At 41.0% G+C, this 17514-nt stretch overlaps 1 protein-coding gene across 1 annotated transcript in view; it reads left to right on the top strand.

The window, feature by feature from the left end:
* ABI3BP (ABI family member 3 binding protein) overlaps nucleotides 1–17514 on the top strand; it is a 302067-nt gene that overhangs the window by 174276 nt on the left and 110277 nt on the right. The window contains exons 17-24 of the mRNA XM_065423543.1: nucleotides 5773–5847; nucleotides 6794–6871; nucleotides 7397–7471; nucleotides 8238–8312; nucleotides 9738–9812; nucleotides 10835–10909; nucleotides 13451–13525; nucleotides 17318–17413. Of these exons, the coding sequence (XP_065279615.1) occupies nucleotides 5773–5847; nucleotides 6794–6871; nucleotides 7397–7471; nucleotides 8238–8312; nucleotides 9738–9812; nucleotides 10835–10909; nucleotides 13451–13525; nucleotides 17318–17413 (624 nt within the window). The remainder of the gene's footprint in view (nucleotides 1–5772; nucleotides 5848–6793; nucleotides 6872–7396; nucleotides 7472–8237; nucleotides 8313–9737; nucleotides 9813–10834; nucleotides 10910–13450; nucleotides 13526–17317; nucleotides 17414–17514) is intronic.

Raw genomic sequence — 17514 nt, 5'->3', positions numbered from 1 at the left:
GAAATTTAACTATGGTGTAGTTAACAGCCACCCTTTAGCATACTTGCTTCTTATTAACGTTGATAACCAACACCGTTATTTTTCAGTTGACCTTGTGTGAATGGTCAACTGAAAAATAACTTTTAAGAGAGTTTCCTTCCCTAATCATGTTTTTGTCTTTGTGATATAGAGAGGTTTTTGTGGATAAGTAACATTTGTTGACTATTAAATTAAATAGTTTAAAGATGTCAAGTTTTACACATATAGCTTGCATGTGGTTTGGATTAAGTGTTTGTTTCAACTAGTCCAGCCCACCCAGTTGCAAAAATTCTCTGCATAGATGAAAAGTAGGAATGAGTGTCCATCTTGCAGGATTTGAAAATGAGTGTAAAAAATGTAGTTTGTACTATTGTTGTAGCTGTGTTGGTCCTGCGATATTAGAGAGACAAGGTGGGTGAGGTAATATCTTTTATTGGACCAACTTCTGTTGATGAAAGAGACAAGCATATGAGCTACACAGAGCTCTTTCTTCAGGTAAAAAGTATAGGTAGTTAAAATATTTGTGTTGAAATTGTGCTAAACTACTAATTATTTGCCTGCTGAGGATTCAACTGTGAAAAATGATAGTTGTCCATGTACAGAAACTACATTTTACCTAATGTAAAAAAGAAAAACACGTTGCTGTTTCACAAACCCAGAAAAACACATTGTTGGCAAACCATTAAAAACATTAATGATACATTGTGGGTTTTTTGTTCTTTAGTTTTGTGGGGGATTTTTGTGCAGTTTCATGGCATTAGAAGTGATGAGGTCTGATCTATTGGCATCTCCCTTTTCCTCCTCAGACTTGTGGATGTTTTTTGTATTATAGTAATACATAGAGGACCCTGCTGACATTGGGTCCACATTATGGTAGCTGTTGCGTGTGTGTGTGTGTGTGTGTATGTGTATATATATATATATATATATATATATATACAAACTGTGTTTTATTTTATATATATATATATATAAAAAATAAAACACAGTTTGTTCCCCGAAGAGTTTATAATCTAAACAGCTAAGGCAGACCAGAGGTGGGAGAATGGAAATATTATTCCCATTTTATAGATGGGAAACTGAGGCACTGAGAGATTAAGTGATTTTTTTTCTGTGGTCACCCAGAAAGTCTATGGTATAGGAAGAAGTTGAACCCAGATCTTCTTTGCCCCTTCTGTGTTTTCTTTGTGCCTTAACCACAAGACCAGTCTCTTTTTCAAAGCTGCAGACATTGTGGGGATTGCTGCCTGGTTGCTGGCATTATTAATACCTTGCTCTAACTAATTGAGCTAAGCAACCAATGATAAACTTTACAATACTTGTTACCATGGCCACGTGTAAACCTTAAGTTTCAGCCCGAGTCTGGGACCACAATGACTTTTATCCACTATTTTGCAGCATTAGAGGGTACATCTGTGCTGTCTGGCACCTGGCAAAGGAGAGGGTCTCAGCCCAGGCTCCAGTCTGAGTGGGAATGTCTACATTGCTATTTTTATTGACCCGGGCTCAGAGGCAGTGCCGCGGTTTTACTTTGCAGTGTAGACTTACCCAGATAGTCCACAGCTTTCTCCCTGCCTATATTCTAGCATACAGACAAGTTTACTTTTATCTTTCTTTTCCTTTGGTAACCTCAGAGCTCTGAGTTCCCTGAGTATGCTAGTCATTAGCTTCCCCTGGCAATAGTACTGTCACTATATTTAAAGTTTACATGGATTACAGTACACTAGAAACTTGCCTATATAGAGAAAACAGCCAGCCAACTGGGTTCTGGGGGGAAGATTTTTCTGGAAGTAGTGTGTCTTGTTGTTTTCTTCAGCTTTCAGTTATAGGTCCCATTCCATTCACATGGTGATATCTGCCTTTACACTAGAGTTACATCCTTGATTCTATGTCTGTTCATTAAAGGCTAGCTGCAAAAGAAGTTTTGGTTTTGCTGGTGTTTGTAAAATATATGAAGAAGGTCTGAAAGTTTTCCCCCTGCCCCCCAAAAAGAGTTTTTTCCCCCCTGCTTATTTTAGCGTTAGAAATGAAGGTTTTTTAAACTCCCCCCCCCCAACCCGGAAAACTGTTGTATGGATGGCAGGACAGTTATTCTAGTTATGATGCCACTAGCACCCTGGAAATGAACCCTGAACAATTTAGGGGAAATACTATTTTCTCAGTTTAAAACGTTTTGGTTTGTTTTTGTTAAAACCTATTTAACTTAAACTCCTGGCAAACACTGAAGAAGAAAACCCATTTTGTTAAAGATTTAACACCCCGTGCCATTCAGGAAAGTAATGAGAGAGCTCACATGCAGCTCAAGAGTCCTCAGGCAAAAACAGGGAAGGCAAGACTTGATATTCCTATTTGCCAGGTAAAATACAAGCAATACATTTGTTTGCTCATTATGTTAGGAGAGGGAGTGTTTCAGGCTTGTTACATCATAAAGAAATAAAGGGAACAGACCAGGTTGATTATTTTTCTTTGTAGATCGCATTTAAAACTGTGTCAAAGAACATATTAACTTTGTGTTATCCACTTATGCTGAACAATATCTCTTTCTCCTACAAACATATATGGAGACTGGAGAATATATCATTTGGAGGTATTAATTTCCTTCATCTCTTGCATACATGCCCATTAACGGCTCCGGTCTAAGTCTAACAGCTTTTAATAACATATTTCATAGTACTACAATACTGTGCCAACAAAGCTACAAGCATTAGCTAGTTAATCCTCACTGCACCTCTGTCAGGTAGTTATTTCCATTTTAGAGACGAGAAAACTAAGGCAGAGTGGCTTGTTATTTCCCAAGCCCACAGAGAATCATATGACCAAATACATTACTGAAGGATTGATCCTATTGTAAATCATCCTCCCATGTGCCAGTGCATGATTGTTCTCTTCAGCAATTTTCTAGGGATACATTTTTTAGAGTGAGTCTGTTTCAGAATCAGGACTTCCAGTCCTGTGCGTGGCTCACTAGACAACAAGTAATTCTCAGCCTGTCACTCAGCTTGTCTACAAAGTTTCATATCCTTTCATCCAGGGCCGGCTCTGGCTTTTTTGCCGCCCCAGGCAAAAAAGCCTCCGGCCGCCCCCCCCCCCCCAGCGTGGGGGGGGGGGCGGGAGGGCGGCCGGAGCCCCGGGGGGAGGGCGGTGAGCCCCGGCCGGGGCTCCGCTCTCCCCGGCGGCTGGGGGGAGGGCGCCGGGGGGGAGGGCGGCCAGAGCCCTGGGAGGAGGGCGGAGAGCCCGGCCGGGGCTCCGCTCTCCCCCCAGCGGCCAGAGCGCCGGGGAGAGGGCGGCGAGCCCCGGCCGGGGCTCCGCTCTCCCTGGCGGCTGGGGGGAGGGCGGCCGGAGCCCTGGGAGGAGGGCGGCGACCCCCGGCCGGGGCTCCGCTCTCCCCCCGGCGGCCAGAGCCGGAGCGCCGCGCCACCCCCCTCCAGGTGCCGCCCCAAGCACAAGCTTGATGGGCTGGTGCCTGGAGCCGGCCCTTCTTTCATCTGCCTTTTCATCTTTCATCTATACTTTTGTCTTTCTGGTTGTCAATAATATTTTCTTACATCTTTGGTGGTATTTTTACTATGATTTCAGCAATCACTGTCATTTGCATCATGTGTGTTCATGCATGTCTGCTTGTGGTGATTGATTTTAAACTGAATTAATTCATACCAGGGACACAAGTCCAGCATGAAAGAAAAAACCACCTGCACATAGAAAACTACCAGTGCTAAGTAATTTCATGAAGAGCTACACTGGGGCACCTATAACTGGAAAATGCAGTGTTTAGTATAGAAATTCTAAACCTTATTCTAGCACTTTATGCAAAGGTGTAGCATAAGGAACCAGTCTGTTGCTTTAGATATAGCTGAAGGCAAATGTGTGCACACAGTTGCACACTACTTTGCAGAACCTATTTATAAAGAATTACAGCATATACTAAGATAATGACATTTTTGCAAAACTTTATTAAATGAGTTTCTTACCCATGTGCCAAAAGGCCCTTGAATCTGCTTATGTAACATCTACTGCATTGTTAGGCCCTTGCAAAGGAATGTAATGTAATCTCTCTCTTACTTTCCCCACATAGACACCCCTCACTACACTCTATGAGGCCACATCTCAGATTTGTTTCCTTTTTTTCCCTGCAGCTACAAATAGCGCTGACCTGGAAACATCTGTGCCTCTAATTTCCAGAATACCTCATGTGCTAGGAACAACAATGGGTAATAATGACACATCCAGTTTCTTTCTTTAATTAAACTCTTTGGTTTTGTCATCACAGCTAATTCTGGGAGTCTTTCCTTGTTTTAGTCATCTGCCATACCAATAATTCATGCTGATTGTCATCAATAAATCTCACAGCTATACTCACAGCTTTTTTATTTTATTTTTTAAAGGAACCAACATCCAGTCTGTGTTTCACTACTAAGGTTGTCACCTGTTGGGACATTTTTGTTTGTCAGTGTCAAGAGCAGTTACTGGGGTGTTCTTGTTTGTTTGTTTGTTTATTAACTCTCATGTAACTGATGAAACCTGGTGAATCATGCATAGAGCTGAGGAAATAATTTGCAATGAATTATCTATCTGATGAATTAATCATTTCTTTTTCTGCTTGTAGAGTATCCATGAGCGGGTCACACTTAATTGAAAATTGTTCAAAAATTTGATGGCTATTATTTTTTAACTTTATGGATTGGTCACAAACATTTCGCTGTGAATATGCACTATTCAAAGTGTCTTAGTTATATAATTTGCAGGGCTAGCTCTAACTTTTTTGCCGCCCCAGGCAAAAAAGAAGAGCGCCGCCCCGACGTCACACCCCCCCCCCCAGCGCCGCGCCATCAAACCCCCCCACCCCCGAGCGCCGCGCCTGGCCGCCCAAATCCCCGGAGCGCCAGGCCGCTCAAACCCCCGCCCCAGCGCCGCGCCGGGCCGCCGAAACCCCCGCCCCCCCGGAGCGCCGGGCCGGGCCGGGCTGGGCCACCCAAACCCCCGGAGGGCCGGGCCACCCAACACCCCACCCCACCCCCAGCGCCTCGCCGCGCTGGGCCGCCGAAACCCCCGAGCGCCACGCCGGGCCGCCCAAATCTCCCCCCCGCAGCGCCGCGCCACCGAAACACCCCCGCGCTGCCCGGCCGAAACAAAACAAAACAAAACAAAAAAAACCCCTTGAGCGCCCCCCGCAACCCCAACATTGGCCGCCCCTTCTGAGGTGCCGCCCCAAGCACGTGCTTGGTCGGCTGGTGCCTAGAGCCGGCCCTGATAATTTGTTACATAATTAACATGATATTGCTTCCTTTCCATTAACATTTGTGTTGGTAAAACTCCATCGCAGAATGTACAGAGAAAGCAAAGCACTAATGAGGTGCGAATTAAAGCAACTATTTGCAGAAATATTTTTTGCAATATTTGCCCAGCTCTAAAGACACGTTATTGCCTTTGTTCCTTGAATACTTGATGCTCATAGAATCCTAGAAGATTGCGTCAGAAGCTTTTTTGTCTTTGTACTTTCCAGGGTGCTTAAAGACCTATGAAATGAACCACCTGAGTAAACATTAGCCTTCACTGCATTGTGTGTGTTTCCATTTGAACTGTAATTTTAATTGCTGTCCTTTAGATCTCATTCCTTATTAGCACTGCTCCATTGCTAATGTAAGATATGCTCACTCATTAGATTGGCTGGACCACTGAGTTTTAACTGAGTACCTCAGAAGATAAAAATCTAAATTTTAAAAAACAATAAACATTATTACCCATTTCTTTTTTTAGCTTTCAGTGATACTCATCCTGTTTTTTCAAACCCCACAACATCCGATGAGCCTGATAGAACAGATCTCAAACCAGGTACAATAATTATTACACAGTCTTTACTATTCAGTGGCTCACGGTCAGATATAAACCCCATTGAGATAAATGGAAGTCTTATAATTGATTTCAGTGGACTTTGGATCAGGCCCTTAGAGCTGAATTTTTAGCAAGCATCCAAATTTTATTGCTGTTGAGAAACTGGCATTAACTTGTGTTGTCTCACAGCTATGTTGTGTGTGGCAACTCATACCAGTCAGTTTTCCTGTCAGTAATTTGAAAGATACACTGCATGAATAACACTATGAAACAAATATTAAAAAGTACTGTTGTATTCTGTAATAATTATTCAAAACATTCTATTAACATTATGTTGTAGATGGTAAAGTTGTAGACAAGTACTGTAGAACTATTATAATTTTTATATGAAGGAAAAGCATATCCTAGGTGCATTAAGTTATTTAACTAATTGAACACCTGATTCTCCAGAACTGTGACAATAGTTGGATCAGTTGTCAGCTTTCTGGACCAAATACCATCTGTTGTCAGTATTTGAGTAATTGGCAGCACAACATGTCCATTTTATTCTATTCCTTTGTGTTACTCCATGTCATCTTAATAAGTGCGGCAACATAACTCAAAATAACAAGGTAAGCCATGTGAGGACCTAAAATCTGATGCCTGGCAATGATTCAGATAGTGAGAATTTAGTCCAAATTTATTTTTGTGAAGGCAGGAAGGAATTAAATAAACATCCAAAATCTCTGCACATTCACAGATACCATGATTTATGGTTACCATAACAGTGCGATTCAAAAAGCTGAGCTCATCTCTAACATATACTAAACTGGTAGACTGAAAATAATGTCCAAGAATCAGTGGAATACTTCAGTTTTTCTTGTAGAACAAAATTGTTTTATCCATGAAGCAACTTTTTTCTTCCATAAGCTCTTTGCTCTCTTGTAACTGTCAACATTTCTTCCAGCAGCAACAAGTGAACCCACTCTGGAATCTTTCTCACCTAAAACTTCTAGTCCTCTTGAATGGCCAAGAGAAACATTGGGTAATGTTGTTTTCACAGTGAATGGTCACACTGTGTCTGTTTAATCAGAGAACATCCCATCCCACATGAATGCATTTCTTCCATAAAATCATTTCATGCATTGAATCATTAACCTTTATCCTACTTCTAGATTCTTGTTTTTCCTGTGTCACCAAAGACACTAACACCTTTTGATTCACTTCTCTGTAGGAATGTAGTTGATGCTAGTGATACTATTCTTAAAGCAGTAAAACTGTCAGCTATGAAACTTGCATGGAGAGCTCCATCATCCTTTTATCGTCTATCTCCCTCATGTCTATGATTTTAATTGTTAAAATTGTAGCCATCTTCGGAACATTGACTTTATTTCTGATTAATGCACAACAATTTAATACTCCATCCTGACCCCCTTTTGACTGCCGATGTCCTCAGCTGACTTTCACGTTCCATACTGAATTATTCCTTCTTCATTGCAAACTTGTGGCATGTGCAGTTTCTTAAACGATTCCTGAAGTAGTTAGTTATAAACCAAGCTCTTTCTTTCAGCTCCAAATGAAGCACCACTTATTCCTTCTAAACTGAAACCATCTCCTCTTCCAGAAGTGCAGCATGTGAAACCTGGTAATTAAGTAGTCCATTTATACAATTCAATATATCAGGAAGATACTTTAAAAAATATCCTATGGTGTTGCTACAAAGGAAGCAAACAGAATACAGGCATCTGATCCATACCGAGCAAGACTCAAGATCATCAGACTATTGAACATGAGTTTGGTGATAAAATGCAAAGAATTTTCAAAATTTCATAGCTTACTTAAAAAATCTGGGAATACTTTTTGCTTGTGTTTTTAACTATATTTTTAACTTCTGCCTTGCTGTGTACAATTATGAGGTACATACAACACATCGCTAGTCCCAGCACAATGTTGATGCCTCATACATTCTACTCATTTGCTTCCAGGATGTCATGATGGGGGAGTTTCCTTTCAGTGAAAATAGCTGTGATTGACAGAAGGGGAGCCCCTTACGAGGTCCATAGTTGTGTGCTGGATCTTGCCGTATGATCTTGATGACATAACCAGTGTCTTGTGGTGCTATTTTTTTCCTTTTCTGCTCCTTTGATCAGAAACAGTTGGATCCCTGTCACAGTTCTATTCAAGATCAAAAGAGGGGCGTGCCCCCTTCACGATCCAAGTACTGGTGATCATACGTTACCAGATGTTCAACAATCCAATCTATGTTCTATTATTTTGTATACTTAATGTTATATTAAAAAAGGAATGTAGGAAATACTAATGAGCTCTTTTAAACCTCCCACATCTTTAACTTATTACTGATGTTCTTTATTGTACTATTCAATTATGCTTGGATTCTTTTTATTTTATAGCACAAAAGCCACCACTTTTGGAGCATAGTACACCTAAAGCTTCAAAGACTATTGAAAGGCCAAAGGCGACACTAGGTAACAAATGTTTCAGTAGCTGTGTGTCAATCTGTATTTCTGTTCAAGCCATCATTAGAATTCCATCACTGAAGACCATTTCATACTATCACTGCTAATCATGCCAACTTCATTCTGTTTCTGGATCTATCTCTTTTATACAGGAGAATTGTTAGGAGAGAAATACTGTAAGAACAGACCCAAACTCACATTCATGAGCTTAGTTTCATTTCTAAATTGAGTTTGTCCACAGAATAGTGGTTTTTATCAATGTTACTGAAGGATAAAATATCTGTCCTTGAATAAATTCAATAGGAGGCATATGTGCATCTCTGTAAACAGAATTTGCCTTCATTGTTTGAGAATTGTTGAGATCACACACAAAAAGACAACCACCCACTCACCTCCAGCGTATGTCAAAAGTAACTATTGACAGGCTAAGTGCAAAGGTGAGTAAGGAGACTTTCTCAAAGGAAAGTTTTGGATTTTTTCTTTACATTAAAGAAACCTAATATTCTCTAAGGAGATCTATTTGTGGCGCTAGAAATATTCATTAGTCTTTATCCTGCTTCTAGGTATCTGTCATATAGTCCTTTAGGCTTGAAAACCTCTTCTCAGTGAATAGGAGTTCATTGCCACTCTGTTTATGGCAATGAAGCTCTTCCTCCTGAATCTATCTTGGAAGCAGCCTCATTATCTTGTTTTATAAAATAGGCAAAATTAATGGTCATGTCTTCTGAGGTACAGATTGGTCACCTTCAACTTTCACAGACTTTGCCTCCCAGCATAAGGCCTTAGGCTAGCATACAGACTGGCTAACTACAGTTTCAACCCCTGCAATTATGGGAAGACAGCTTCAGGGTTTGCAGAACTGCTTAGTCTTACCAATATTTCCCCCATTCCTACAATCAGTGCTGCTTTTTTATAAATAGAATCCAGGGGCTGCAGTTGTGAGATAATCCCACTTTTGCATGTTGTTCGTTTCGTGGCTTTCTACCTGTGCCAGAATCTTTCTCTTCTTGAACAGCTGAGAGTTCTAAGAATTCATGTTACCTTTTCAAACCTCATCTAGTTAAATTGGTCAGTTGCATAAAATTGATCGGCAACTCAGGAATATATACAATATAATCTATATTATATATTTTAGACTTGTCTTGCAAAATTTAACTTCATAGCTTGCCCAGAATAATTTTTTGATGAACAAGTAAAACACAATTAGATATTTTAATTATTTAGCAATCATTATAGTAAAGGGCAAATTAATCATTTTTGTACCTGGGCAAGTAAGTTTTCGTGACAGTTTTGCGAGGCCTTTTTTAAAACTGATTTTATTTCCAGAAGCCATTTTGAAGTATCACTGCTTCACCACAGGCTTGAGGAATGTGATTCCATTTCTAAGGAAAAGAATTAAAAGAAAAATCTTATAATCTAGTCTGTTTCTTTCAGCTCCCTGGGAAACAAAGTTTGTTCCTTCTACACCTAAACCATCTGCCAGACCCAAAATGCCACGAACTAAACTTGGTAATTACATTCCATGCCAAGCATTATAATAATTTATAACTTTTGGTAATTTAATGTATTTTGTTTTAAAGGCATCCTATGTGAAATTCAGCAGATTCAGTTCTCAGGAGGATTATGCAAAGTGTGGGTTTGCATCCCTTGAGTTACACTTGGAATGTTAATTTGGAAAAATAAAAAAAAGCTTGAAGCAAAACTTAGCTCAAATCACCGAGTTGCACGGGGCTTGGGGTTGGAATCAAGTTTTTACATGGTTTCCACCTGAAATCATGAATTGGCCAACGCTTGCTCAACAGGACCCCGGTTGGCCCATAAATTTAAAAGTCCCTTAATCAAAAGTCTCTTGCTTTGCTTTTGAGGATAGGTTACCAATCTGTACCATTTCAACTGTTGCTATAGGGTGAGTACAGATGCAGTGATAGTTAGCATGTGTTGAGGCTTATCAAAAATTGTAGAACTGTGAGGGGTGAAACTCAGGCCTGGAGATAAGCAGGTGGATACAAAATGAAGTCAGTCGAACTGCACCATGTTTTTACACCATGGTTGAATTTAACCTGTGATGTAGGTCAAAGGAAAGAAAATATCACATGCATTCCCAGACTTGTCTGGAGTTGCATGAACAAAGATAAAGCCATGAAAACATTTTAAAAATTCATGGTTTATAATGAAGTCATAAAGCTAAAAAGATACATAATTTTATAGTGTAATGAGATATTATTTAAACAGTATTGTAAGAGTCCAAGCAACATGATTATAATTCTTTCCAGTATTGCTAGTTAAATTACCCACTTCAAGACAAATAGTTCCCACTGAAGCTTGTTAACTTAGTGGTATTTAAGTCTTGGAATTGCATAAGTTATTATGAGCCAACTTTTAAAACATTTTCGCTATAACTACAACTCCTTAGAAAGGTTTTCGCACTGTTCAAAATTAACTCTTGTATTATTAAGACAATTTTGTCTATCTCTTCTAGAGATGCTGCTACTTTCCATGTATGTATCTCTAAATTCTTTCTTTTTCATCAGCAGAAAAAGCAATTCATTTGGAAAGCAATACACCTAAATTTTCTAACCCCCTTGAACTGCCAAGGACAACACTAGGTAATAATGTTTCCACAGTGCATGGTCACTTTGTTTTTCCATTTAACTACAGAGAAATCGGTATGATTGCATGTTTGTGCAAGTGTATCTAGTCTATCATCTCTCTATTACTACTCTCGCTGATTAGTCCAAATGGGATCCTGAGAATAACTATCTATTCATCACTGAACTTTGAATGATTTGCCCCATCTTCCCTTCTCTATATAGATTATTGTGAATTCCGCATTTATTCCATAGGGATTCCCTTATTCAGATGTGACTACTTGAGGGATAAGGTACTATTCAATGTAAGAGGATCACAATCTGGCCTTTAGCCAGGAGTCATGATGCCCATGGATCAAGCTCCCATTAGTATCCCAGTGTCACTAGAAATTGACCAAAAATTAGGACTTGTGCAATAGCAATGGTTGTCTTCTTTCCTTGAAGTCCAAATGCTTCTACTCAAGATGCCTCAAATTAATGTAGACTCTGTGCACTGTGGCACTGGCTTCCCAAAGAGCCAGGTCAGGTTACTGCATAAGTGCCTGAAGACCATTTGAAGCTATCATTGCTAATCCTGAAGCTCTATCCTATTTCTGGTAAGGTGTTTGTCTGTTGCCCTGGAGCTGATTTGAAAATGTAATAAAAAACCAAATTTCAATGGAAACCAAAAATTTCTGCAACAATGACTATTTTCCAACCAGCTCTACAAGCCACTGAAGATGTGCATCTTCATTCTTCATTGTGAAAACAATCTTTTATGGTATTTGGGGCAATAAAGATGTGTAGCCTACATGAAAAGTGTGCTTTCTGCTAATCCCACCATAGTCAGCCGTTGTGCTCACCTGTGTTAATCGCTTTCCTTCTTGCTAATGCTAGAACATTCTCCAGTTTCACAAAAGAACAGGAAGTTGGAGAGCTGCTTTTAGGAGGCACATTCTCCCTTGCACCCAACTACATAACAAGTTTGTTTTGCCTTCTCAATAGTCATTTTATACAGTGCTTTTCAATTTGTGAGTATCCACATTGTGCCACTGTTGCCCCATGTAGACTTAGGCATGCACAAACTGTCTTTTGTGTCTTTCTGGTATAAACCCTGTGTTCTCCCAAGACCTTTCTGCATTACCACTTGTGGGATTTGGCAGACCTGGCATTGAGCTGTGGAACTGCCTTGAAGAGCTGTGTTGATTGGGAGGCTGTACTAGAGATCACAGTCAAGGGTTACATCATCACCCTACTCTGTAGAAGAGAATGCAGTCCCCCAACCACCTCAGTTCCTTTCCCTCCAACAGCAGAGAGCAAATGGAACTCACCTTTGTGCCTTCAGCTTAGATCTTTCCTTAGTCTGTCTTATTATTTTCTTGTAATTAGTGTAGCGTAGTATAGGATACCTTAACCTAAACAGCTTGGCCTTATCCTGGGAGTCTCACCAGGACCACACAGAGCCCTGAAAGGGCTTCAAGTATTGCACCTCTTGCCCACTGGTCATACCAGGGATCCTACAGCCTGATACTAAATTGGGCCCATTGAGATTACCGATACCAACCTCTGCTGAGATCCTCTTACATGGGACCCAAGATACACTTTGTCTCTCCAGTCTCAGCACTACCTTTGGTCACAAGGACAAGGTCACCAGGAGGTCCCATGACAGCTTCATGCCAAAGATGGTCTCAGATTACCACCTATCTCAATGTATTTTCCTTCCTGTGTTCTTCCCCAGGCCCCATAGGGATCACATCTCCATATTCAAAATATAAAAAGGACATTCTGGTTTTACATGGAAAAGACTGAGCTGTTTAAAAGTTCTACTGGGTTGTTTTTAGCCTAGGGGAGAGATGTCAGGGAGAACTTGTTACCAAACAGAGTGTTTCACCCTGGGATTAGGAGCTGTATAGAGCATTATTGCAACCAAGTACCCCTTGTTTAAAGACTTATGATAGCCACCATGGCATCCATGATGTGCCTTAGATAGGTTCCCCTGGTGGAAATTTACAAAGTAGCAACTTGGAGTTCGGTGCACACTTCCACCAGACAGTACTCGTTGGATTTAGCATTGCGCTTTGATGTCCAATTTGGGAGAGCAGATTACAGACAACATTTATCTAAGAATTTGCCCACCATCATCATGTTTGCTAATCTGCCACAAGTGGGAATATGCAGAGGCCCTCAAAGGAGAAAAGAGAGGTTACTTTGCAGTAATTTTTGTTCTTTGAGAATTACCTTTGTGTATTCACACTACCCAACCACCTTCCCTTCTACCTCAGAGTTCTGTATAACATTAGGTCTCCGGTTTAGGAAAAGGAATTGAGGCATCTGGCTGGGTGGATGCACTTCCTTATATAGAGTAGGGTGATGCCATCACCCTCACTTGAGCTATCACATGAACATACACCACAGTGGATGTGGTTTTCCAAGGCTGTTCTCCAGCTCAGTGCCAGGGGTTCCACATCCCATGATTATCAATGTGCAGATGTGACTCCCGAAGAGCAACAGTTACTGGTAAGTACTCTCTCCTTTCCTCAAAACTTTGGGATTACAATCTCCCCTCTTTCTTCCTTTCAGCACCCAGTAAAACAAAACGAATTCCTTCCAAACCTAAAGTCTCTCTCCATCCAGAAGAACCCAAGACAAAACCGGGTAATTACAGTATGTTCTGCTATTATCATTTTGTTCCATATTGTTTGAACCATGCTGACTCATGACTACTTTTTTTTTTTTTTTTTTTTTTGGACACGTGTCCATGGAAACTGTAGAAATCTGTTAGCATCATAAGCAGTCTTGCAAACTAAATCCTTTATTCTCCCAGCCTTTATTTTGCTCTATTTTGCTTTGTTAGAATAACTACAGTGTTATTACATAGATCAGACTCTGACCAAATAAAGTAGCTAATTAATAAATAAGGAGAAAAAACTCTGAACACTGTCCCATTAAACTACAGGTTGGTAAACAGTGTTTAAAATAAAGATTTATGAATAGTTTCAGGTAGAAAAGCATCAAGTATGGCAAACTTTAACTATTATTATTGATAAGTTTGTAGATAACTGCCTCATCTTCATGAGTATGTTTGCAAATCTTGAAAGCTTCGTCAATTTCAAAAGGAAAGATCACTTGTCCAAAAAATCATAGTTGGAGTGCATTATTCATTATTCCTTCCTGTTTTAAAAGGTTTTTCAGCTATTCAGGAAGGAGAAGCTGTGCCATGAGACATAAGTGATAAACCAAATGCTGCATAGAATCAAAAGAGAGCGTCAGCAAATGACTCAAAGTGTGATAGTTTGGATAAATAAAAGTATTCAATGAATACCTAGAAATAGTGAATACATTTGAAGAAAATGAAGATGGGTTAAAGAACAACTCGTGAATCAAAAAAGGGGCTACATTTTTAAAGAATATTATTCATAATAAATCCGCCAGCTCTATCTTTAAGTCCCTTTCTTTTTCAACAGTTTTGAAACTCTGTCCCTTGGGTAGGATGCTCAGTGGTTCTCGACTGTTGTAGGGTGTTTGGACGAGTGACATGTGCCTTAGAAGTAGAACACACAGATCAATAGATAGGTCTGCTCTGTAGTTTTCATTCCTTTCCTTTCCTTTCACCTATTTAAAAAGAAAACGATCATTTTTTATTTATCCATTTATTTGTTTTCTAGCACCATAGATGGCTGGGTACTGTTCAGCCCCTGTCCCAAAGAGCTCTCAATTTAATCTAAGAAAAGTGGATCAACCATAAGGGGGGGGGGGAAACATATGTATGAATCAGTACTTGAGCAAGATGCATAGTAACAAAAATATTTTAGCCCCTTGATTTATAACTGGACAGTATTAAACTATGATGTGTCTGAAATTGTATGTAAAGGTTCATGGCAAATTTGGCATTGGCGAGAATTGGAGAAATTCTAGCTGTGATAAAACTGAACCGTACACACACACACACACACACACACACACACACACACACACACACACACACACACACACACACACACACACAGTTTAAGTGGGATGATAACGACTAATGCAAGATCTGCAATGAGACGTTTTCAGGTGGCCTGAAACAGACTTAGATTTCTTCCAATTATATTTCCTAGCTAACAATTTCAATCAGTTTAGTACTGGATTTGTAACTAATGAGGGTAAAAGATAATCTACTCTAACAGCAAAGTGGGAAGTGGAAGTAGGAAACCATACCCAGTTATTGAGACTGATTAACTCTACAGTGAGGGTAAAACCCTGGAGCCATTAAAGTCGGTGGTACCAGGATTTCATCTTGACAGTTCATTCATTGAGGACATGATCCTGCACTATTGAAGGCAAGAGGAGCCCTTGCTTTCAGTGGGCCCAGGATCAGTATGCCACTTTTCTCTTTTGCTGGGTTTAACCTGATTGTTGTTTTGCAGCATATTAAGTAATGCTTTCTATTTTGAGGTATTTACATAAGTTATCTTTATCTTGACATCATTATTATTTTGGTAGAAAATTCTCCTTTCTCTTATAGAAATGAATCACAAGATTTGAATCAGAATTTTGCATTTTGTCTTCTACAGTATAACTTGTCACTTTCATATTTGAATTCCCTAAATAGTTAGTTTTTTCGAGAATGGGACAGGGTTTAAAGTTTCAGTAAGACTGAGAAGATGGTCTGAGAAAGACTCAGAAAAAGTAACAAGACACATTCCCCTTAAATAGATGTTAAATGTGATAACGTGCTGTGGGGGTGAAGGGGGAGACTGGGCCAGGATTTGGGGAGCTCTCTCCATGCTGCAGAGCCCGGCTCCACATTGGCTCACTGTGTATCCCCATGCTAGTGAGTGTGTGGGGTGGAACAGTGGTAAGATGGATGAGAAGCGGGGATTGGGCCAGTGACTCCTGTACTGTGCAGTGTGAGAGGCTCAGGCCAGACGGCTATAGGAGAGTGGGAGAAGGCAGGTATATTAGCCCCAGGATAAGCAGGTCCCTTTTCCCCTGGTAATTGAACAGGGGTTACTCCAGGTTAATTAGGACACCTGGAGCCAATCAAGGGCCTGCCAGAACCTGTTGAAAGCCTCCCCTCCAGTCAGATAGGTGCGCGCAATAGGAGCTGTGGGGAGCAGGCGTGCTACTGGGAGACCTCACAGGTACAGAGGTGGAGAGCAAGGGAACCCTGCCCAACAGGGCATACAGCCCTTCTGGGCCCCAGAGGTTTGCATGGAAGAGACCCGCTAGAGGGGAGTTACTGAACTGGGTATCTGGCCTGCCATCACTACGCCCAAAGGAGCTACCAGAGACTAAGGCTAGGTCTACACTACCCGCCTGAATCGGCGGGTAGAAATTGACCTCTCGGGGATCGAATTATCGCGCCTCATCGGGACGCGACAATCGATCCCCGAATCGACGCTCTTACTCCACCAGCGGAGGTGGGAGTAAGCGCCGTCGACGGGAAGCCGTGGAGGTCGATTTTGCCACCATCCTTACAGCAGGGTAAGTTGGCTGTGATACGTCGAATTCAGCTACGCTATTCGCGTAGCTGAATTTGTGTATCTTAAATCGACACCCCCCCCCCCCCCGTAGTGAAGACCTGCCCTAAGAGGCTCCCCTCCCACTCCCCTGTCAGGGAGGCCGGGAGAAACCCTTGCTCAGACAAGGTGGGGAAAATTCCCCAGGGAGAGAAGAATCGCACATCCCGCTGCTAAGAGGAAGTGCAGAACCCACTGAGGCGGAGAAGGAGCTCTGCCACAGCAGGTGTACAGAAAGGAACAGTAGCTGCTGCAGAATGATGTAACTTATACTCAGACTCCTGGGCTAAATGATTACTCTCCACCCAGGTCCCCATGCCAAGTCTGGCTATTCAGACTTGGTGAGGTGGAAGGAGGATTTAGTCCTACAGTGTTTTAATCTAGTTTGCCACCGACATATTCCTTTTGGCTGGCTTCAAATATTCAGAACTAAACTAATTGAAGGGAAGCAAAACAAATGTGTTAGTTGTAAAATATATACTAAAAAGGGCCTGAAAGAGAAAAGTTTGGTTTTGCTTGTCCCATCAGTGTCCTGCAGAGCTTGCCATCCTGCTCCATTTGAAGAAATTTTTGACAGTAAATGATAGAACCCTGTTACATTAAAGCATTGGTTCCCAAATATTTTCGGCTATTATAAAGAGATCAGCTGTGTGTTAGCCCACAATGCACTTAAGCTGTTCCAGACTGAAAATCTACAGAGGCACAAGATCCGGTGGGTGGGTGGGTGGGGAACGTATTGTTCAAATGTGAACAATACGTGGGCATCAGCAGTGGACAAAAACCTTCCCAAAAGCATCACTGTTAAGATAGGGTTTGAGTCATCCTGTAGAGTATTTGTCCCAAAATCTTGATGTCCAAGTACGCATATCAGACACTGGGCAGCAGTTTAAAAGGTATAGATCTGCCTTCATCTCTCTCAAGATAATGTCCTTTACTCCAGCAGCAACCAGGAAACCTGTTCCGGTGCCAGTCACTATTAAGATTTCTTCTATTACTGCTACTACTAAGACTCTTGAACATCCGAAATCTACAATGGGTAATGATATTAATCTTCTTCCTTAGTGAATTGTCAGCTCTTCGCTTTTCCTTTTCATCAAGGAGGAATTTTTCATCTTCTAAAAGGGCATTTCATGCTTC

Source organism: Emys orbicularis, chromosome 1, assembly GCF_028017835.1.
Source record: "Emys orbicularis isolate rEmyOrb1 chromosome 1, rEmyOrb1.hap1, whole genome shotgun sequence".
In the NCBI taxonomy this organism is placed as follows: domain Eukaryota; kingdom Metazoa; phylum Chordata; order Testudines; family Emydidae; genus Emys; species Emys orbicularis.
The sequence above is the reverse complement of the archived record's forward strand: the minus strand, read 5'-3'. Positions and strand labels throughout refer to the sequence as shown.